At 37.3% G+C, this 24655-nt stretch overlaps 1 protein-coding gene across 4 annotated transcripts in view; it reads right to left on the reverse strand.

Annotated features, from left to right (window-relative positions):
* TRPM3 (transient receptor potential cation channel subfamily M member 3) overlaps positions 1–20573 on the reverse strand; it is a 787839-nt gene extending 767266 nt beyond the window's left edge. For all 4 annotated transcript variants that reach the window (XM_065879759.1, XM_065879756.1, XM_065879755.1 and 1 more), the window contains exon 1: positions 20391–20573. In XM_065879759.1, the coding sequence (XP_065735831.1) occupies positions 20391–20573 (183 nt within the window). The remainder of the gene's footprint in view (positions 1–20390) is intronic.
* Between the last annotated feature and the right edge of the window lie 4082 nt (positions 20574–24655).

The following is a 24655-nucleotide window of genomic DNA, read 5'->3' on the forward strand; positions in this document are numbered from 1 at the left end:
TAAACCTTTGGTTTTATCAGCTCACCCCACATACCCAGTGATATGGGTAATCTTTGAAGTGCCCCCCACATTCATTACCACATCAATATGCAATATCTACAAAGCAAAAACTGCTCTAATTCCTATCCCAGTAAACTGAACAAATGAATTCTATGACAATCCTCTATATAGCTGATTAAGAGTTTCCTTCAGTTTCTAGCACTTTCATTTCAGTCTCTCATCACTTGCTCACCAAAGCAGAAAACCTGGAGCAGAACTCCATTCCCTGCTGTGAGCAAGTCGCTTTCATTACCATTAAACTTACTTCTCCTGTTCATAGAAAATTTTCACTCTTTGACAGACGAAATTATACGAAATAAACAGGAAAGATCCAGTAAGGATGGCCATAAAACTCTTTCAATAGGATTTTTTAAATTTTCTATTTATTATTATAATTTTTTTTTTTTTTTTTTTTTTTACAAACTACCCTTTAAAAACCAATTGGAATTTGCCATTTTGTTTTCAAGATTCATCCTTTCAGACTATTTGGGAATGTGACCAGAACACAGGAGAAGCAAACACTGCACCTAAGCAATAAATAAACCTGGCATTTTTGAGTAACCATTCCTTTGTTCTCTAGGAGTTATTTATTGTCACCATTCTCTATAAAACAGTCTTCCAGAACTAAAGCCTGGCACCATAAAAGTAGTTTAAGTCTGTTTTCTCTCAATATTTTATTTTATGCTCGTTACTGAGCTTTTGTGAATAGAAAACAGTATCATGTTCTTCTAGAAATAAAAACAATGTTTTTGCTTTTAATGTTTTGTTTTTTATATTTTGGCTATGGAATTTAAAAAGTATATATTTGAAAAAATATCAAAGGATAATTCAGGATGTTAACAGTATAGAGCAATGACAGCCTTGCCTAAGCCATTGAATAATATTTTTCTGCTATTTCTGACAGTTTTTCTTCCTAAATCTTAGCCTCAGCCCCCAATTTCTTAACCCAGAGAAACAATGTTTTTTTTCTGATGAGGCTAAAATTATTAAAATGTCAACCAAGGATGTAATTAACCTACTTCCTTCATCGGCCTTTCTTCCAAATCCAGTAATGTTTCCACCTTGTCTGGGACAAGGTGACAGAAAGGGCTGCATTAAATCAGGCTGGCTGAGCTTCTGGACCTTGAGTGCTCCCAGTGAGAGTAAGTAGAGCTCAACGGTTTTCCAGCTTTCCAGGGTCTGCCGTTTGGTTTCCACCCAGAGCTCATATCATTTGCATTCTTAATGAGGCCTTATAGACCACCATCAACTTTACAACATCATAAGGTTTCTTATAGATAATTCAATACAGTCTTCCGTGAAGAAATCTCATTTCTTTACTCTTTTTTATCCCAATTCAGCACCCCTAGGTCTGATATGCATTTGCGCTCCTTCCTATACTGTTCAGAAACAGTCATTTTGTGCCTTATGGCAAACCATCTACCAATTCTTAAGATAGCTGGTTCAAATTTCCATTTTTTTCCCACTACAACATCTTAGAAAACTCATCTGGATGACACTTAAGCCAAGATACTGTGTAAGAGGTCAGGTAAATTAGGCATGTTCTCTTTCTCTGGGAGCTGACAAACCAAGGAGAGAAAAAAATATACAAAACAGGTTAAATAATCCAAATACAAGCAATATCATAAGGTAGGACATAGTTCAAATGTTAGGTTTACCCAGCTGGCCACTTATTCTCAGTGAGTCACTCTGCTTTTTTGCATAATTTTATAGATCCCCTCAGCCTTCTCTATGACTTTGTGTTTAACAAGCATCCCTTCTCTCCATCATTATTCTTTCCCTCTATGTGGTATCATTCCTGTCAGCACACAAACATGCCCTGGTATTATTCATCCTAAAAGAAAAAAGAAAAGTACCTTGACTGCACATACCGTAGTAAATGCCCATCCCCCTTTTTTCCCACTCCTTTGTACATTAAACTTCTCAAAATATTGAGTATACACCCTGTCTCCACTACTTCACACCTCATTCCTCAGCCTACTCCACTCTGGCTCCTGTCCCCATTACTGTAACAAAACTGCTCTTAGCAAATTCACAACAATCTAAATTGCCAAGCCAAATATAATGGGCTCTTTGGTATCCTCATCTTCCTTGACCAATCTCTGCAGCATTCAAGCCTCTTGGTCACTTCTCGCTTCCTGAAAGATCTTCTCTTGGCCTCTGTAACATAAGACGTTATATACATCTCTGGTTGTTCTGTTTCCTTGGATGGTCCCTCTACTAAATAGATCCACAGGGGTCTTTTCTGGACTCCCTTATCTATGTACTGTCATGCTACTCATCATTCATTCCCAGGGCTTTAATATTGATACCATCTATAAACAGATAACACCTGGATTATCTCTAATTCTGACCTCTCCTCTAAACTCCAGTCACATATATTCAACTAACCAACTTGATACCCTCATCTCAAAATCACCATGTTCAAAACTGGACTTCTCACTCTCCTCCAAAGCCTGTTTTCCTCCAGGTCTTCATGATTTCTGGAATATTACCATCCACCAAGTTGCCCAAGCACAAAACCTGGGATCCATTCTTGATTCATCTGTCTCTCTTCACACTCACACAAATCCCAATTGCAAATTCAATTGCTCCTACCACCAGAATACATTAGAAAATCAATTTCTTCCTACCTCCACTGTCACAAACCTAGTCCATGCCATTAACATTTCTCACTGGGTTTTGCACAATAGCCTCACACTTCCTCTTCTGTCCCTCTTCCAACTATTGTATGCAAAGCATCTGGAGATATTTTAGCAATATCCATCAGCACACATCATTTCCGTACTTAAAAGTCTTCAATGGTTTCCCATCACACTTAGAATAAAATCCAGACTTCTGACTCTCACCCACAAAGGGCTACGTTCCGGTCCTATGTTCCTCCCCAATTTCATCTCCTACCGCTCTCTACCTCATTCTCTAGTAGTCTTACTGGTCTTCTTTCAGTTCCTGAAACACACCAAAGTCTTTCCTGCTTAAGAAGCTTTGCACGTGTTGCTCTCTCCAACTTGACTTCTCTTCCCCCTAACTAGATTTTCCTCACCTGTAGATTGTAGCAGTTGCAATGCCACCTCTTCAGAGAGGCTTTCCCTGGCCTCCCTCCAAGGCCATACCTCTTGTGCCAGTTATTTTCTTCCATCGCACTTCGCATTTCACAATTATGTTTTCGTCTACTTTACTGGCCGTGTCTCCCACTAGACTGTGACCTGCACAAACACCAGCACCTAGGACGCTGCCTAGCACTTTATAAGCAGTCAACAAATCTCTAATGAATTTGTCAGTTTTATAAGAATATGAGAAATGACATACTCATACTGGTGAGATCAATAATCTCTCCAGTCCTACCAACTCTTTTTTTTATTTAGAATTTTTAAAAATTGTCTGCCCTATGCCATGTGCTGCCATAGAGAGTTTCATCTGTTCCCTAACTTGTTTTTCTCAATGGATTTTCAAAGTAGGGATTATTCAACAAACTGTACATATCAAGAAACTGGGGAGCAAAAGTATATCCCTCAAAATGACACAGTGTCAGGGATGGAATTCAAATCTAGCTCTAACTCCAAATCTCTTGAAGCCCCTTTGACTCTATACCCAGAGCTGGCTTCATGGATGTGAGACCGGGTTAGTCTCACAGGGTCCCACACTTCGTTTAATACTTTCCTGTTGCAGTCTTGAAATCTTAGTAATTTCTGATCATGGGTCTCACATTTTCGTTTTGCACTGGGCTCCACAAATATGCAGCTGCTCCTGCCTGTACCACAGATTTTGTTGTGAAGAGATTCCTAAATTTATTTCTACTAGCTTGGCATTTTCTTACTGGGAAGAATTTAGGATCTAAGTACACTGAGTGATTTACCACGGCATTCACAGTTGTAAGACATTTACTAGCATTAAAGAAAAGAAATTCCCAGACCTACTGCCAAAGGTAATTCACTATTTTGTTTTCTGTGTCTTTAAAAATGCTTGCTAATCTCCTTTTCACGTCTGTCGTTAAATCTGATCTCATCCTTGAAAAAAAGATTTCCTTCGCACATCCACTTTTTCCAATTCCATGAAACTAGATTGTTTTAGAAATTCTTAGTCTTTGGCTTATAAATTATATTTTCCTTGTTAAGCCATTATTCACAAACTTACTAAAACCACAAACAACTGAATTGGTTGAATATACCTCAGAGCAATAACGTTGCCTTACTGACCATATTTTTTTTATTTTTAAGGTCACTGATTCTATCCCATACCATGAAGTCTTCCAGATCCCATTAATGAAAGTCATATTGCTTACCTGTCCGGCTGTCACCCACATCCTACTCTGAAGTTCTTATAAGTTATGGCTCCAAAAGTGCAATGCCCAGACCAGCAGCTGCCATTACATCTGGGAGCTTGTTCAAAATGCAAGTTCTCAGACCACGCCTCAGGTCTATTTATTTAGAAACACCGGAAGTTAACGCCCGCTGGAAGTTACAGCCCACCGGAAGGTGGTTTAACAAGCCCTCCAGGTGATTCTGATATGTGCTAACATTGAGACCCACCATCACAGATAATACTTATAAAAATAGTAGTATCCAAATATGGGTTATCATGTGAGGATCTCATCAAATTATTGTTTTTCCAGCCTTGTCACAGAGATGGAAAGCCCACAGGCAAGGTGTGGCCAGTCTAGCAGTCTACAGTTTCAAACAGTTCGCAGATGATCCTAATGGCCAGCAGATTTGGGAACACGTCTCCAATGCTGTGGCTATTTACAATCAGTTACACATTTCAATGAACTGCTTTCCTATTTCACAGTTAAGTTCCTTCAGAATTCCTGGATAGATTTTTTGTTTGTTTTAAATCTCACTGATGTATCTCTACAGAGCTTTTGACAAATTTAATCTAAAACTACTTGTTCTGATGCTTCTGGCATGTTTCAGCAGCCAATTTACAAGAGAAACAAGCCTAAAAGTCTTGCTCAGTGAAAAACACAAAACAGAGACACACACACAAAAAACAAAAGCAATAATGAAAACAAATTTATACTGTCTCATGGTTTCTTTTAACCCTTGAGCACATATTTAATACATTATAATCATCCAATTGCCCCAGGTTTCAATGATTGGCTTCTTCATTTAATATAAAGATTATTTTTAAAAAAAGAAAAAATAATAATAAAGAATATTTTGAAGCAGATTTAATGAGCTCTTTATTGAGGACAACTATGTGCACAGTACTGTACCTCACTGGCTAATCACCTTTTCACCCTAGCCAAAAGCCAGAGGAAAACTGACATGAGAAAATACTTTGACTAATGTGTATCTTCACCATCCTCCCCAACTGATTCTGCCCAAACTTCCTTTTATATTCTTCAGAAGGATAAGAGTAAACTTTGTTTCTGATAGGTCATCTGTCAATCTTTGTTCCATACTTCAGGAAAGTGATGGGAGAAGATTTTAAAAAGAATTTTTTAAATTGCTCCACGTTTTCTTTCAATCTCACCATTCTTTAAGAGTACAGAATACAGAGCCAGGCATCCTGATTTCAAACCTAAATTCCATGGCATTGGGCAAGTTACTGTGTATCTCTGTGCCTTGGTTTCCTCTTCCATAAAATGGGTACAATGAGGTTGTTATATGGAGGAAATTATTCAATACATGTAAGTCTCACAGAACAGTTCCTGGCACATGAAGTTCAACACGTGTAACTGTTATTAACATTCCCATGTCAATGCTCTTTTCATTTTAATCTGCTCTTTGTAGTTTGAACCTGCAAGCCCACATTTATGTGTATCCTAGAGCCCAAGTCCATGTCATTCTGCCTCCAACAAAACATCTTGCTGTCCTATTCTTGATTTTCTACAATAGTTACAGTCCATACTATAAAATCTCAAATTGTTTTCAATTTCCTGTGTCATTTTCTAGTGCTACACATCTTCCCAATTCATGGTGTGACAGGAATGTTGTGGACATCAGTTTGGAGTCAGATAGACCTGGGTTCAAATCAGATTTTATCTCCTTCCCCTTTCGTCCTGGCTCATTCTGCTCCAGCGTCTTTGGTTGAACACATCAGACATTCCTCTGCCTCAGGACACTTGTACCTGCTGTTCCCTCTGCCTGGAATGTTCTTCCCCAGGTATCTCCATGGCTTGTTTCCTCACTCCATCTTGACATCTGCCTAAGAGCACCAATCAGAGAGGCTTCCCCTCTAGCTAAAATAGCACCCTCACTCATTCTTTACCTCCTGGCCTTGTTTTATTTTTTCCTCATAGTACGTATAATCACTAGACATTTTATTACATATTTACATGCTTGTTTGTGTATCTTCTGTCAGCCCTCACTAGAATATAAGCTCCAGGAGGGATGCTTACCTAATCAGGTTGTTGTGTGGACTGAATGAGATAGCATGTATAAAGTATAAAGCCTTCATGAATATTAAAAAAAAAAAAGTCTAACGAAGTGCTGAACATACAGCAAATGTTCATTTTCTCCCTTTCTTCATGATAACAAGCAAAGAGGGTGGGCACATTGCCTCTCTTGTATCTCTACCACCACCATCATCCCCCACAATCAGTATCCCAGAGACTTGAGAAGAATGGATGGAAACTTCAATTTTATGGTCATTATTTAGATTTACAACAAATGTCTGCATATCCTAATTAGATTTTAAACACCCTTGGTTGTGAAAATATAGGCATATACTTCTTACACACACACAGAGTAAGATTAAATAAGAATGCTTGTGAAAAGGGTTCTTTTGATTGTTTTTTTCCTAGTTAATCAACAACTCATTTTCTGTCACCCATTTTTATTGAACATCTCTCTTCCTGATCTTAACGCAGCTTATTGCCTTAGTAAGTAGGAAGCACGGAACACAAACCCATCTTTCTCTTATGTCTGAGTACAACACCTTGGCTCAGGGTCATTATTATGGACACCAATTCCATTTGATTTAAGATATTAACGATTCAATATATTGGCCTGACTCTACTCTGACCTCAAGACAAAACCAAGGTAATTACTTTCTCAAATTAAACTCCCAGGAAAGGTTCTTATTTATCTCTTATTTGTCACATTTTTCTAACACACACACACACACACACACACACACACACACACACACACACACACAGAACGTATTTAACAAGGGTTCTATACTCAAGTTTCACTTGAAATTATAGTTTTCTAAATCTGGTTCTGTTTGACATCACAAAAATGAAATAACCAGACTTTATTTAAAACTTGAAAGAATAAGTAAATGAGTCAACATATTTTGGAAAATAAAGGAAATAAAGTATCACAATCATGTAAATGCAACTATATTGCCCTATTCTCACCCAATAACAGTAAGAGAAGTAGCAACAATAACAAGTTACCATGTTTTTGCTTTTCCATTCAATAGTTTATACCTGGGACTAAGCTTGTTGGCAGGACTGTTAACAATACAGTTTAATTGCTTTCATTATTCAGTGCTGCTCTTAGTCTCACTACCCATAGTGACCTTTAAGCCACCTCCAAGAACAAATCACCCTTGTGAGGGAAGAGACATACATAAACTTTGTTTATGCTTTTCAAATCATCCTATCCCTAACTCACAAGTCAGCAGAGTATTGAAAAAAAATTAATGGATGGTTGCATTTGAATTCTATGTCTACCATTTCCCAGTTACCCTGGTAAGAACTGACTTGACTTCTTTGAAATTCTGTTTCTTCATCTGTGCTTTGGGCATCCAAATCAATCCTACATCAGAATAATGTACAGAAGATTACATAAGAGATCACTGAAAGTGCCTGGTATTTGAAAATACCAAAATAATGTTTATTTTTCTTCCTTTCTTCACCCTTTTTCTGTCCAACGTATGAAACACCTAAGTCTAGAGCATTTTCACTATGTTCTCTCATTTACTCCACATACAAGTACTGAGTTTCCACAACATGCCAGGCACTGTGGAAAATGTGGGGCTACACTGGTAAATAAAATACAAACCTCATCCTTAAGGAGATCCTAAACAAAAGGACTACATTATACTCTAGGTACATTTAAGATTATATTTGACAATCAGACATTTTCCCCAGGAAGAAGAAATAATTCCCAGCTATCCAAAGGTTTTACAATGTGTAGGATTCACAAACTATGCAGTAATACAATATCCTGTGAATTACCTCACTGCCCAGATCAATGCAGGATCGTGATGTTATCATACCAGCTTAGTCGTCTATCTCCATCAGTGGACCCAAAGGCACCAGTTATACAAGGTACAGTATAGTCACACATTTTTTTCCCTCCCCTCCCCTAAGTGTACTTAATGGGTAATGAGACAAAAGTAGGACTTAGCCATTATTTATCACTGGTTCCTTCTGCATTCATTTTTCAAAGTCTATTCACCTGGAGTATGTGATTTTCATAACATGATTTAAGCTCTTCTTTTAGTTACTGTTACCACTGCATTCTATAGTTACATCCGATAACGTGATGCACCTTTCAAACAATGAGCTCGTTTTGTATCTGTAATCCAAATCATTCCCACTTTGTCCTAGGCTCTAGTAATTTGAATCATTATTGTTTATCTTTTAAAGAAAACTAATTTCATTTAGTGCTAGGGTATCTAATACTTTTAAATACTTAAAAACCCATATTCCCACAAAATGGCTGCCAATAACTCCGAAAAAAGAAAAGCAATTTTAAACTTTATCTTTTTGTTAAAAATGTGTCTTTACATGGGGGGTCAACTTTGTGATATAAAGTCCAAACAAATGGAAATAGATCTGATTCTGAAACTGGCACCCACATTGGACAATGGCCTGGTGACAAATGTCTGTCAGGTCCAATTCTGCTACTTCCCCTCAATAATTCCTGAAGATTTTATTTTATGACAAACTTTATAAAGTCAAGAAAAAGGGAATAAAAGGGAGTTTACTCACCAATATTACCTTAAACCTAATCACACATATAAGTTGTAATCATTAATAGTAACAATAATACGTAGCTATAACCACAGGAAAACCCTTAGTTAGGAATGATAGAAGGAAATGTCTTTATCTTGAGTCAAGGTCCAGATCTTTTGTCTTCATCTTGGTCCTTTTGCCTTTTACAGTGATCATATAACAATATATAAATGTATCAAATTAACATGTTGTATACCTTAAATGTACCCAAGGTTATAGTCAAATATATTTCAATAAAAATAGAAATAGGAACATTTTTAGAAAGACTCAATTTCTCACCCTATTTGACCTTAGCATTTTGAAGACTCTACCTATTGCTATGTCCTCACATGGTGCTAATTATTCATCCTTCTTTCTTTTCTATTAACAGTGATTTATAATAATTATCTATTGTTACAATGATTATTGAATAAAGGAGACAAGCACTTATATGAATAATCAGATGTACTCAAATAACGGGAAAAAACATTAAGAGCCCTATTTAAAAAGTAGTTGTAACTCAAAATTTCAAGTTAAGGGTTATTTTCATTCCTTAAAAAAAATCAATAAACTATTTACAAACTAGTAAAAACTGCTTTTCGAAACATCTACATAGAAAAAATTTTGCCATTTTCAGCAACCTGGATGGACTTGGAGGGTATTATGCTAAGTGAAATGTCAGACATAAAGATAAATACTGTATGATATCGCTTATATGTGGAATCTAAAAAATACAACAAACTAGTAAATATAACATAAAAGGAGCAGACTCACAGAGCTAGAGAACAAACTAGTGGTTATGGGGGGCGGCTGGGGGGGGCGGAATACAAAGGTAGGGAAGTGGGAGGTACAAACTACTGGGTATTAGACAGGCTCAAGAATGTATTGTACAACATGGGGAATATAGCCAATATTCTGTAATAACTGTAAGTGGAAAGTAACCTTTAAAAATTGTATAAAAGTTTAAAATAAATTTTTAAAGAAAATACTAATTAAAGATATCCCCCAAATCATTTTACCTGTACAGCTTCAAGTCTGTGGATCAAAAACTGAAAGTTCCACCATGGGTCCAATCAACTGATTTTCTCAACCATTTGACAAGTCTTACCAAGCTTTTTAGCAGACTAATAATATAATTAAGGCAATTTTAATATACTCATGAGTAATAGTCATAATATATCATTTATGTATAATTGCTAACTATATACCTAATATGTTACAGTAAATATATCATGTTATATGCCAACTTATAGTTTCATCCCTCCCACCAATCACAAGTAAGTCTTCCAGAAGTCTTTTTCACATTTCTTTCTCCTGTAGCATTTGAGGCTTTATCTTGTAACAAGTGGGTGCTCATTAAAACGTATGTCAAAACAAAACATTCATATCCCCAAATGTACTGAATATCCACTGGTAGGAAAGGTAATTTTCACTTCTATAGTTTTCACTGTGAATTCAACATTCAGAAAACAAAAGAGTATAAGTTTCAGTTATGCAGGATGAATAAGCTCTGGAAATCTAATGTGCAGCAGGGTGCCTATGGTTAACAATACTGCATTACATACTTGAAATTTGCTAAGAGAGTAGATCTGAAATGTTCGCACCATAAAAACAGGTAACTATGTGAAGTGACGGATATGTTAACTAGCTTGATTGTGGTCATCATTTCACAATGATGTATACTATATCAAAACATCATGTTATATACTTTAAATATATATAATGTTTGTCAAAAGAGAGGGTCAGAGAAAGCACTGTGATGATAGAAGCAGGGGTCAATGACAAGACAACTTTGCTGCCTTTGATATGAAAGAGAAAGGAGCCAGGAGCCAAGGAATGTTGTCATCTGCTAGAAGCTGGAAAGGGCAAGGAAATGGACGCTCCCCTTGAGACTACAGAAAGGAACACAGCCCTGTCAATACCTTGATTTTGGTCTAGAGAAACCCATATCATACTTCCGAACTACATAACTGTAAGATAATATAAATTCATGTCGCTTTAAGCCACTAAGTTTGTAGTAATTTTTTATGGCGGCAGCAGAAACCTAACACAATGCCCAGGGTTTTTTTAAATACTGAGAGCAAAAGCCTTAACACAGAAACAGTTTGACAATATGTTTTTACATATTCCATTTCTTAATGACAGTTTAATTGGCCTCCATAATAAAGGGCCAAGTATTTTCTGATGGTTAACCGAACACAGTGACCCAATTAAAATCTAAGGCTTGACAGTAAACTAAGAGATCAATGCCACCACATAGCTCCTATTATTATTACTAGCTCAGCTTTTTAAAAACTGTCTCTCCCAAATATTTACCTTGACTTTATGGTATGAATTATAACTCAAAGTAAGCAAATCGTTGATGCAGTGGTTCCTATCTATAAAATTTCAGCTAATAAATGAAAAAGGAAAGATAGAATTGTATATTATCATTTTGCAATGCCCTAATAAAGCAATGGATCTTAGTCAGGGATCAACAAACTCCAGCTAAGGGCCAGATCCAGTCTGTGGCTTGTTTTTTTCTTAGCCTGTGAGCTAAGAATGATTTTTATATTCTTAAATGGTTAAAAAAATTAAAAGAAGAATAATATTTCATGGCATGTAAAATAATATATGAAATTCAAATTTCAGTGTTTATTTATAAAGTTGCATGGGAACACAGCCATGTCCACTTATTTATATAATGTCTATGGCTCCTTTGGGGCTATAATAGCAGGGTTGAGTAGTTCTAAGAGACCTTATGGTGCACAAAACCTAAAATGTTCACTATTTGGATTTTACATAAAATGTCTGCCAACACCTGCTCTAGACAATGATCATCGATGGTAGCTAATACCTAAAATGAGAGGCAACCAGAATATCTATGCAGGATCCTCGCCAAAAAAGTCAAAACCGATCAAGGCTCCTGATCAAACTACCAGTTCACAGGAAATACAATGGACAGAGGAAAATGTAAGATTAACACCATTGGGATGTATTCTGAAAAATATATAATGTAGGAAACTCTACAGGACAAATAAATTTCTTTGAAAAATAATTTTCAACAGAAAAATAGGAGACCTGGACAGGAAACTTATAGACTGAAAAACACAAATAACCGTAATGTGTACATTACAGCTGTATTCTGATTCAAACAAACCATGAGTAGAAAACAGAATTATGAGATCATTAAGGAAATGTGATCCCAATTTAATATATGTGGGTATTAGGAAAGTATTAATTTGTTTAAACTTCATAATGGTATTGCAGTTTTGTTTTGATAAGGGGTCCTTATTTTTAGATATTTATTAGAAGTAATATGATATCTGGAATTTGCAAATAATCTAGTGAAGAGGGAAAAAACAGGAAATAGGGGTATACAAATGAAATACGACTTGTCATGTTTTGATAATTGTTGAAGCTGGATTATGGGTAAATGTGGTTATTACACTATTCCCTCTAGTGTTGTACATGTTTGGATTTTCCTTAATAAAGGTATTTTAAAAAGCATTCTTTCCCAAAAATCTTGAGGTTCATGAAGATAACAATTTTATAATCATAATTTGTTTCAAAACATAAAGAACCCAATGGTAAAAATACCAAAAGCAAAGAGTATCCTGTATTTCAATATGGTACAGATTTCACATTTTATTTCTAAAAATGTCAATAAATTTACCTTCAGTAAAAACACAGAATAATGGACATTTCAAGGACCAGAATCCACTGTGGAAAACAATCATCTTGGAGAAGACAAGCTGACTTTATTTTCCGAAGCACTTTCAAAACCAGAAGCCCAATACAAATGATCATTAGCCTTATATTCTCTTGTCTGTAACCAACATTTTAATTTCAAAAGAATTAAAGATTATAAACACTTCCCCATCAAACAAAGTCTTATTTGTTGTAAGACCTCTGATTAATACCAAGAGTTAGGTAACATCCATTTAACAAGTAGCTCTTGCAGACACTGAAATAGCTACACACGTCAATACACTTAACATTCACAATTCATCCTGGAGACAGGCATTCCCATCCTCATTTTACGATAAAGGACTGAGACACAGAAAGATAAAGCTGCAAAACCAGTTAATGACCTGAGCCAGACTGGAAATCAAGTCTGTCTGATCTGAATGTCAATCCAGTATTAAAGAAGGCCAGCACCATTCCCCTTCAACTCCTTGCAAATTCTGGATCTGTTCAGAGATAAGGAGCTGCACAAGCTTGACCTTTCTCTAGGGAAGAAGCCCTGGTCCTTATATCTTCCAAAGAGCAAGGTCAGTTCCTGAGTTTATATCCTGTTTTTGCAAGTTAAGGACCAAAGAGACAAGTACAAAGATTTTCATTGAATATTGTTTGTAATAGCCGAAAAAAATAAGGAAATAAACTAAAATTTTGCCAGTAGAGAAATGACTAAATTACCTGTGGTACAAACATACTGAAATAATATGCAACATCTATTTCTAACTCCTTGATATACCTCAAAAAATACAATGTTGAATGAAAAAAAGCAAATTGCAAAAGTATACTACACATTCACGTAAAAGTTTTTAAACATACAGAACCATACTATTTACATAGTTATGAATAAATATGTAGTAGAGATTTTTTAAAATAAACCTATACGAGAAGAATGAACCTCAAGTTCAGAATAATTCTTACCTTCGGGAAAGGAATCAAGAGAATGGTAAGCGGATATTTTAGCTGTGTCTGTAGCAGTTTACTCTTAAAAAGATATAAAGAATATACGGCAAATTGTTAACCTTGGTCTAACGTGTATTATGAGTATGTGAGTTCTTTTCATAGTATTTTCTATTTTTGCCTATTTGGGCCAATTTAAATTTTAAATAAATACAATAATTACTTTTTCTTTATTAGGAAAAAAAAAAGAACACGAGTGAATCTTAAACAGTGGGAAAGGAAGAAGGAATCCTCCTGATAGAACTGGGGAGAAAACTGAGAGAGGCCAGGGTTCCAATCTAGATCTGCTTGCTTCCAAAGCCACCATACTGTTCTCTAAAATCAATTCAGATTGTCCATAGAACTTTCCAAGTAGAGATGAACTGCATTCAAATTGAGCCTGTTGGGAACACTTACCCAAAAGAGTTGTCCCTCCTAATCTCACCATTATAAAGTTCATCCCCAAGGAAATCCTAGAAAAATCAACGCTTGTGGAGGACAAAACCTACTAATTATCACTGTGAATGTGTTCCGTTTTGTGTGACTATTTTGTGGTTGAAGTTCTGGTATTCTACAGAGGTGTTTTAAATAAATATACAATCCCATGACATTGTATGCAGGGATTGGCAGCTTGCCATGTCAACTCAACTAAGATAACCATCCTCAGGAAAACTGATGTACTGATTCCCACTTTGTTGAGATCTGAGGAATTTCCCACATCTCTTGAGGTATTTGGTGAGATCAAAGAATTCAGGTACTTAGGTCAAAGATACACAGTAGCATTTCAGCAATCTATTAATTATTAACAAACAATAGTTTCCCAGAAATACATATATTTGCGTGATAATTCTGAATTATTCACTAACACTATAGACTAAATATGTACTAAGTAAAACCTGCAAAATAATCAACAATCGGGTCCAATTTCCACCAGGCAAGTCCCTAAGACAAAGAGGGTAGAGCCAGGATTGAACATGAGGGAAAACAGATCTTTAACCCTCCCATTAAGCAAATCCCAACTCCTCCAAATGTATAAACTAGTTTCATCGCTTTTCTCTCTTCCTACTTGTTTAAACCCTCCTTCTCTAATAGGTTCTTCACCCAGCAAACAGAAAGCTCAAATTTCTCCCATCTGGAAAAAAAAAGAAAAATTGCCTGTATTTCTTTTTTCCTTCATAGCTAAGAACCTAAAGTCTACCTCATATTAATCAAAAAGCACCATTTTACAATTAATTGGTCACTTTATTCATTGAACAAATATTTGAGTGCTTAGTATATACCAGGCACTATTCAAGGCATCTGGATAAATCAGTGAACAAAACAAAGACCCCCACTTTTGCTTACAGTCTAGCTGAAGTCAGGCAATAGATAATAAATTCTGTGATGCCTGGCACGTACTGAGTACTACCTATGTGTTTTGCGTTGTTGCTGTGTCATCGCTGTTACTTCTCTGTCTCATCTGCTGTGCAGTCAGGCATCGACCCTCATGAGTCTGTTAAAATGACTGAGAAAGGAATTATTGCCCTCTTTCCAAACTGCCAAAGCCAAACAACTCTTTTTCTTCCTCATCTTTTGAGAATCAGGCACCAAGTCTAGGATGCTTCTTATCTAAATTTTCCATCACCATCCATTAAGAGGCATTGACTACTTTAATCTTTGCTCCACTGTATTCTGACCATGAAGCTAGTCTATGTATAACCCTGTCTCGTTGCTTTGCATATCTCTGTCTTGTGTTAAACCATTAGTTCTATTGAGGAAGTTGTTCAGTACCTACCATGGTGCCTAACACTTCCTAAGTACTCAATGAATGTTAGAGGAATAAAAGTTTCTTTAAACATTGTTCTCTATAATCCTTTCATATTTGCTCTACCAGCCCCCCATTTGGCTTTGCAAATGAAAGAAACAAAAAGTAAAGCCAATGCACAGACCAGCACAGCTGGTCAGAACAAATGAATATGTTTTGCTACTATTTATAAATGATTTTTAATGATTCAATTCTTTTTCAAGATCTCAATAAATAATGGCAGAAGAAACTGCTGTAATATATTTGGGAATAACTGAAAACATGTTTAAAACCATCCCCATACAAGGATATTTTTCCTCCTCAAAACTTAAAATATTTGAATTACCTGCCACCTAATACCATGGCCCTCAAATTAAAGATGAAACTAAATTAAATTAAATTTTTAATTCACTGTGATTGATGAGAAAAATCTTGTTAGTTATATTAATTACTAGAAAAAGAATTCAGAAATGCTTAAACAAAATAGACGATTATCAGAAAATGGCTTTTTTTCCCCAACAAAAAATCACAATAACAAGAACATACAGCCATATTCCTAAGTGATACAACATTGTCCCTTTTTTTTATTTTTTCAACACAGGGAGTAAAAGGCAGTAGACAAAAATCAACCTGTCAAGAAATGGTTTATTCAGTAATGGACTCACTACAGGGGATTTGTTCTGCTTTCACCAGCGAGCCCTTTGTGTAACAAGAACAAACTATTAAGGGTCTAATGACACTGCAATAGCATATTAGACACTGAAAAAGGAAATGAGGATTCTTTTCACCAAGTTGCTGTTGTTTCTACGGCCACCATGGGATCTACCATTCACACAACCCTCAAATGGTCAATCGATTGGGAAATGAGCTTTTCTGACTTTAGCCTTGCCTTTGACTCAGCTTTCTCTCATTTATTTTAAGATCTTGTAGAACCCAGCTTTCGGCAGGAACAACTGGAAGTCACTTGCTCCAAAAGAGACAAGTCAGCCTCAGAAACGGAACCAGGTTTGTTCATGGAATCCCCCCTGCGCACACAGCATCTCAAACAGCTGTGGGAGTAGTGAATGTGGTACCAGCTGAACGGGTCTCGTCTACTTCTCAGGACTACTGTTTCATAGACTCACTGCTGCTTCTATACGCTCTTAGCTGCCCTCTTGTCTGCACAAGGTGTGATGTTCTGTGGTGGGCACCTGCTGATGAGGGTAATTATAGCATTAGTGGAAGCAAGCATGACATCTAAGATTGAAAAACAACTCCATCATTTGACTCCCTCAGAACTGCTTCTTTTTCTTTTGCAAGAGGTTACTCAGAGATTAAATTAAATCTGCCTCTATTTGAAAACAAGCCTTTAAATAGTTGTATAAATGGACTAGAGGAGGAAATCGCCTTTCAAAATTAAAAGTACTATTATATGCGCAGGTGAACATTTGATATTGTAACACCAGACGGCACTTGCTGACTCAGCTTTCAATAGATTTCCATATATTTCTGTGTGGGTGGAATTAAAACAAATAATAGGAATAACAAGAACAATACTTCAAGGGGAAATATGAAATCCAGATCTTATAGAATGGAGGCAAAGAAGTTTTAAATTACTTTTATGCTTATTAACCAATTCAACAGACATAACATAAAACATTAATATCCAGAAACTTCATTTCATATCCAAAATTCAAATATATAACTTTCATATTAATTTAACTGTAAACTTGATATAAAATTCCTTTACATTTACTAAAAAAAAAACCCAGTATTTTTAGATTTTAAAAAATAATCCATGATGCACTTTCAGAGAGGAACAAATTCCAAGGAATGAATATGATTAAATCCTGCTTCACTCTATCAGAATTTTATGATTTGGGGTATATTTTGAGTATTGTAGATTACTGGATTAAAGCTTTCATTGTCAACCATGAAGTCTAAAAATAAGTGGAGAGGAAAGTGTTTCTTGAATTAGAAAAATGAAAAAAAAAAAAACGTTTCAAATCAGCAAGGATTGATTTGTCTGACACACCCAGGACTGTGGCCCAGAAATTGAAAACATGCCCTTTAAATGCCACTGTTAGGACTCAGAACGGCTGCCTGTTCCTCCAGCTATTGCACAGGGTAGTGCTGCTTCTACAGAATAGAAGCAGACCTCAGAGAGCTGAGGCAGGGGTGGCACACACTGTCCTAATGTGGGCCTGCCGTACTCTGTAAAGACTATCAGGAGACCATTTTCTGAGTACCAAAGGGATTGCCAGGAATGTGACTTTTTGATTTCTAATAGCAGCATTAAAATCATGGGACCAGCCCAGCCTCTAAGATATTTCTAAGAAAACCCCAACATATTTAGTGATAGGTAGGAAATCTAACTGCCAAGGTTGATTCAAACACACCTCCTCTATACTTCACACACAAAATCACCATGACTCAGATCACAGAAGAAAAGTACTTCTGGATAACCAAGAATATAGCAGACCTCTCTTTGCTGAAGAAAATCTCCCCCATTATCCATGATGTATGCCTGCTTTGTTGTTAGTGAAAATGAAAAATAATGCAATCATTCCCACTGGGGACAGAGTCACAGGCTGTATCATTCCCTGGGAACAACTTTAACTGGAAGTAATTTCAAGACTCTAACTAAAGCAGAGAAGAGAGTAACAAAGGCCACATTATTAAAACAACTATATAATCATTTTACATTCTCAAAAGAAAGAAGACAGAAAGATGTTAGAAAGCTTCCATGTTTTATCAACTAATTTTTTTCACATTTATCTATTTTGTCTTCAAAGGAAAGACAATAATCCTTATACGATTTTTATCAGGATGGATGCCACAATATTTCTGCGTACAACACAAAATGAATAAGATCCAAAGCCACATCACAGAATATCTTATTTATTCATAAGAATAAATAAAAAGCAGTATTAATTAAATTAACTGCTTTAATCTCTTCCTAATATCTATAATTTGAGCTATTTTTTACATGAAATACAGTGAAAGTTGAAAATAGCACCAGCTCACTTTAAGAGGGAGTCAAACATCTTACCTTAAAGATTAAAAACTTTTATAAGCATATCTGTTGCAAACATTATTATTGCTTCCCTCCTGTTTGCATAAATAAGTTGGATGTCTTACTTACAAATGAAGTAGAAAGTCTTTGTTATGAATTAATGGAATCAAACCTTGGTTAAAAAACATCATCCCAGCTCCAACATTTACAAAACCTCATTATATTTGTTTTTAAAAATTCTGATCATTAAAATCACAGCTAGGAGCACTTATTAGACTTTTTTAGAACAAAATCAATATCAAACTTGCCATGCAATGTGAGAATAAGCACAGGCTTTTGCCATATCTGATTTTTAGCTGAATTACTAATGTTGCAATTAACAAGTACTACAGAGAAATATAGCATCATCATCACCCTTAGTAGACATGGTTACTTTTCCAGATGTCTTCTGGTTGTCATGGTATCTATTATGTCCTCTTTCTCTCACATTTTTATTCTAGCTAACAGACCTGCAAGCTATTTAATCTAACTTACAGTTTTATGAAGATTTTATATGTTCCTGATATAGACTCTGAATGTATCTGTTGAACAAAATCAAAGAAGTTACTTAAATTGATATTTAGACTTTCTATTAAAAAGGGGATAAAATTAATTCTTAGTTCACATAATTGATAGAAACCAAAATCAATTAATTTTATATGTTCTACATAATTTATTTCAGAAAAAACCTATCTTCAGAATATTTTCCTTTTAAAAATATTTTCAAGTCTACATTTCTAGAAAAATAATATTTTAATGGCTGAAATAAAATTAATTGCATTTTAAGTGTTCTATATCCATATTTTTATAAAAAACCTACCCATTCAACATACTAAATATTAAAATAGTTCAAATAAATATCTAATAACATTTTCTGCTAGTAGTTTTTGTGAACAAGCAAACAACATAAACACAAATACCAAAAAATGGTATGTATTTATATTTTACTCTTTTGAAGGAATATTTTAGACATCCTGCTTTTTAGGGATTAATTTTTGTCCTGCAATGATGACCTTTCAAAAACAGAACAGGATAACATTATTCGTGCTATACAGTGTTTATGTACCATCCTTTTTTAAAAAAATGAATTCAATTTCTCTTCACTATACAATCTCTGCTGTCAACTCCTCTGGATGTAAAACATAAATACACACACCCTGATGTTCTCAGTGATGTCTTGGAAGTTAAAGTGGTGTACCCTTCTTCCCTAGGAGCAACAGGAGGGCTCCGCACTCTCTTCTAGAACAGAGTTCTCTCCCTCTAGGCTGAAGGAAAACATAATATTTAAATACTAAAAATGCAAATGCGGCTGAAGTTTTTATCAACTGTACTTTTCTACACACATACGATGCCTATATTAATTTCGCTTGAGTGCTTTTATTGCACTCATTAGACACTGAAAAGGAGCTGGCACATGGGAAAACTTTTCTGAACGCTGTATATGTTAACAGTCGGAGTATAAACACCTGGGATATTCTTGCTATTCTCTGCGTGTAAATGACTCTGCAAACAACTAAACGCACCTATTAACATAGTGGGGGTGTGTGATGGAAAAGAGCAAGTGTTAAGAGTAAAAATATGGCATGCCCTTCTTATTCCGCCCTCATTCAGCGGATGCCTAGTAACCTTTGAACACGCTGCACAGGCAGACCCTCGGGACGTATGCGAGTCACAACAACACACTCGACAACATCTCCCACGTCCCATTAATTGCAAAACTCTAATGATCTCACAGTGAGCCCTCGCCTCTCGAACAGGTTTTCCATTTTTTGCAGAGACACCAGAGATGTCAGGAGACCCTCCCCTAGCTGAGGAAAGGGAAGTCTTTCCTTCTTGCCCCTCCTCACAGACCCCAACACTTTCATCAGAAGCGGCTCCACAAGTTCCTGGCTTGAGCCGCTAAGGAGGCAAGTTCAGCACCATGGAAAGGGCTCGAGTCGCGTGCAGAGGGGGAAGACACCAGGGGCTCTCCCCCAGCCACTCACCGGCGTCTGCTGCGACGGGAGTCCCGAGCGCTTGGTGGATCCCTGCTTGGAACTTAACCTTTTCCACGACTCGGCAAACCTGCCCCGGCTGGCGCTCCGGCTGCGCCTGCGGCTCTCCGCGCTGTCCTCGCGGTCCTCGCAGCCCCGCTCCATTTCGGCCGCGTCTCTCCACTTCTTCCCCATGCTAAGTTCGCCTCGCTCGGCCGGGCAACACCCCGGCGCCGAGCGCTCTCGCTCGCTCCTCAAGCCGCCGGGTCGCACTCCCGCCTGCACGTAGCTCACTGTTGGCGCCGCCTTTTTGCCTCCGCCGGCTCCGGCCACAGCCCTGCTGCACTCCGTTACCGCCGCCGCTGCCACCAGGCTGCGCTTGAGCCCGCGATTGGCCAAACTGGGGGCTGGGGCTGCGAGCGCCACCTGCGCCCGAGACAGCTTCCTTTTGCGCCCCCCAAACTGCTCTCCACCCGCGGCCGCCGCCTTCCCTGGGGGGAGGCGGGGGCACGGCCCACACCTGGGGCTATTGATGCGCCGCTGGGTAGCTACCTCCGGTCACCCCGCCCCGCCCAGTCCCCCAGGCCTGGAGATCAACCTCACCCCACCACGAGCTGCAGGTGCAAGCCTGGGTTACCCACACTGGGTGGGTGGAGACTCCAGTTGGCTTGGAGAAAGACTGGAAACGTATAACTTTGTTCTTCCTTTTCTCTTTCTTCCCCTTCTCCCCTGTGCAGCAACAACTGTCTCCCAAGTATCCCTGGGGAAAGTAAAGCTTCGTCTCCTTGTCAGACGCCGCGCTAATTCCTTCTCACGCCTGGTCAGACTAACCTACTTGTTCTCAAACTTGGCTGCACACTGGAGTTTACCTAAGGAAAAAAAAAATTTTTATGCTGATATTCCTCAGACTCTAATTTAATTGGCCTGGCTGTAGCCTGGGAATCAGGATAGTTAAAAGCTCCCCGGGTGATTCTTGCTGTTCTAACCGCAATTAAGAGCCTTCAAGGACCTGAGCTATAGGGACAGGGCAGAGGAGGATCCTTGGAAGGGATAGAGGGTTGATACTTCTTAAATCAACACACTTCTCTCTCGAGGTAGGAATGGGTATTCAGTTTACCCTTTCACTCCTGGGGCAAGGGTGGTACAGCCCTTAAGCAGTGAGGATGATGTTTAAGCTTCTGTTTGTTGTACATTCTTTGACACCTCCACCTCTGCCTGTGTTCATGCGTCTGCCTCTGCTCATCAGAAGGAAAGCCGGCAGTCTCTCATCAGTTTTGTGTTAGTTATTTTACCAGATTGAGCTGTCCTCATATTCAGAAATGTCCTTGATCAGATGAGAGAAGGCCGTAGGGGGCATCATAAATTTACAAAAACTGAAACAATGACCTTACTCATTACTAAAGGGAAGGAGACCTAAACTCGCTCCTAGTTGAAAAGGGCTGTCTGGTTGCTTAACTGTTGCAACAGCAACAGATGTATTTTCATTTCTTTCTGAAATCAAGCATTCTCCCTCCTATTTGAGTAATTACAGGTCTTCCCAGGAGGAAAAGGTGAAAAGGGAATAAGAGGGAAGGAGAGAGAGTAAGAAATGCTGTGGGAAAATTGGTGTTGTGGTGCCAGTTATGAAAAGCATAATTTGATTTGTCAGTGGTCAGTCTGATTAAGCAGAGGTTTTGGAATTGGCTAGTTCACAGGAATGGAATACAGAGCCCTAATATCCCACAGCTGTGCACCTGTATGTAGTGTTACATTAATATTAATCTTGTCATTTTAAGCAAAGGGACTCACAGAGCATACTTTCTACCTTTTTAAACAATCCTCTGTGTCCAGAAATCACACACCCATATTAAATAAAATGAGACTCTAAACAATGTTTGCAACACACAATGCCATTTAATGAGAAAACCACAGGCTCCATTCTGTGTTTTCACACTTCCTATCTAGGTTCATGGATTTGAAATTATTAGTGACATTTCATGGAAATATAATAATTCAGCCCAGATTCCTCCCCCTGACAAAAATAAATCAAAATGATTATGCATAGTTTACAAATTAGACAAGTATGAGAACTAAATACCAATTAGGGAGTAGAATAAAAGTCAATAAATTATGATAAAGTAAATATTTACCTTTTCCTTTAGTTGTCAATGAGGGGAAATATAGGTGAGAACGCCCTAGAAGATGAAAAGCCTGTGTGCCAACTTGGATGACTTGAAAGTTCATTCTTTAGGTGTAATGATAAAATCCCTGAAAAGGAGCTACGAGGGGCCTTCACAGATATATCAAGGCACATAAAATCCAAGAATGCTCACCTCACAGAGCCACAAGCCCCTGGCTCACCTGCATCTGCCTATTAAGGGGAAAATAACCCTGCTATCAATCAATGGTATCTGTCATGAACGATGGTACCAGCACATCCATGAGCATTCAGAGCAACTGATGAGTTTTTTAAATACACTTAGAAAAATTTAATGATGAGTTTTGATTGCATATGTCATTTTTTTTAGCCGTTTGGTCTGAAAATGAGCTTTCAATTGCCCTTATCTTAGAGCAATTTTTTTTTTTTTTTTTTTTTTTTGCGGTACGCGGGCCTCTCACTGTTGTGGCCTCTCCCATTGCGGAGCACAGGCTCCGGACGTTTAGGCTCAGTGGCCATGGCTCACAGGCCCAGCCGCTCCGCAGCATGTGGATCTTCCCGGACCGGGGCACGAACCCGTATCCCATGCATCGGCAGGTGGACTCTTAGAGCAATATTTTTAAAGCCTTGTTTGAAGACCATCTCTGCATTTCTTTTTGCACTTGACAAGGACCAAAAATGTCTGGGAACTGTACAAGAGGCTAAATTAGACATGATTATAAACAAGCAGAAAATCGACCCCTTCCTCTTCTGATGTTCATTTGTCTTTTTTCAAGTTCCCTAATAGCCAGGAACTGGAAAACTAGGTTAAATGTCTATCATATTTCTCACAAACTTAGCAGAGCATAGCAGCATCAAAACTAAGAACACGTTTAAAATCACCAGCATTGAAATTTTGGGAGCAGGCTTAGAAGCCATTTCCAGAGCACCTTAACTTTCTCAGAAGAGTCACCACAATTACAAAGGTGGATGTTAATACATTAAAAAGGTAAACGGGAAGTATGACATAAACCTTTTTTTCTCCATTGTTTCTTGGCATTAAAGAATGTGAATATAAATGAAGATTAAGGCAAAATTACTTATATTGTTAAATAATAGATTTTCTACATAAAATTTTAAAATTTTTATGCATGAATCAATCAAAATATAATATTGTGAAGTGTTCTGGAAAGTGAACTTCAAGTAGGACTCAAAAAATTTTTTTTCAAGAAAATATTAGATGCCAAAGGTCATCTGTTAGCCCTAGATACTCTATGAACACACATGGTCCTAATAGCCTGTTGAGTCTATTATGAGTCTATAATCAGAAGAAACTCTCTCCAAATCCCATTTGCTCTGGGTCACATGGCCATGCACTGTATTGCAGGAGAGTTAACAGTAAATATATTTTCCTTTTGTTATTTCTAGTACATGTAAACCCACAGGCATGCCCTGGGACTAACTAGATCAAGCAAAGTGTGAGAGGGGAGAGTAAACATAGAGAAAGTGACGAAAACTACAAAGCCATGTTTGGTCCACAATTTCTCCTCACAAAATAAGAGAATATGAAACACATTTCATCAATTTTAACACTCTCAATTTTTTACATTTTAACCTCTCTGAAATCGGGATGCTTTTTATAATAGACGGTATCTCAAATTCAGACTAATACGTTTTACTGAATCATAGAGATTTACAGTGAGATAGACACTTAGAGGTCTGTCCTTAGAAACCCAACAAGCTATCATTCATCCTCTGCCTAAACATTCAGTCTGCAGCATTAGATATCTTCTTTCTCATAAGCAGGACATTTCCTTACTAAACAATTTTAAGCATTAGAAGCTCATCCTTACAAACTAAGCTGAAACCCATGCCTTCTACCCTTATTTCAAATTCTAGAGTCACCCTAATTTAACATATGTTCTTTTCCTCATGATAGTCATCAGGTCCTTGAAGATGGCCTTTACAAGCTGCCTAACTTTTATCTTCTCTTAAGTTAAACAATGTCTGGTTCCTTTTGTCACATCCTCACACACATGGAGGAGCAAAGTCAGAGCTCGCATTCTAGCATACTAAGAAATTTGAAAATGGTGAGTGTGAAATGAATTTGGAGCCAACTGCTTTGTGAATTCACTAAAAGCTTAATCACTATGACTAGACT

This window comes from Phocoena phocoena, chromosome 6 (genome assembly GCF_963924675.1).
Source record: "Phocoena phocoena chromosome 6, mPhoPho1.1, whole genome shotgun sequence".
NCBI lineage: Eukaryota > Metazoa > Chordata > Mammalia > Artiodactyla > Phocoenidae > Phocoena > Phocoena phocoena.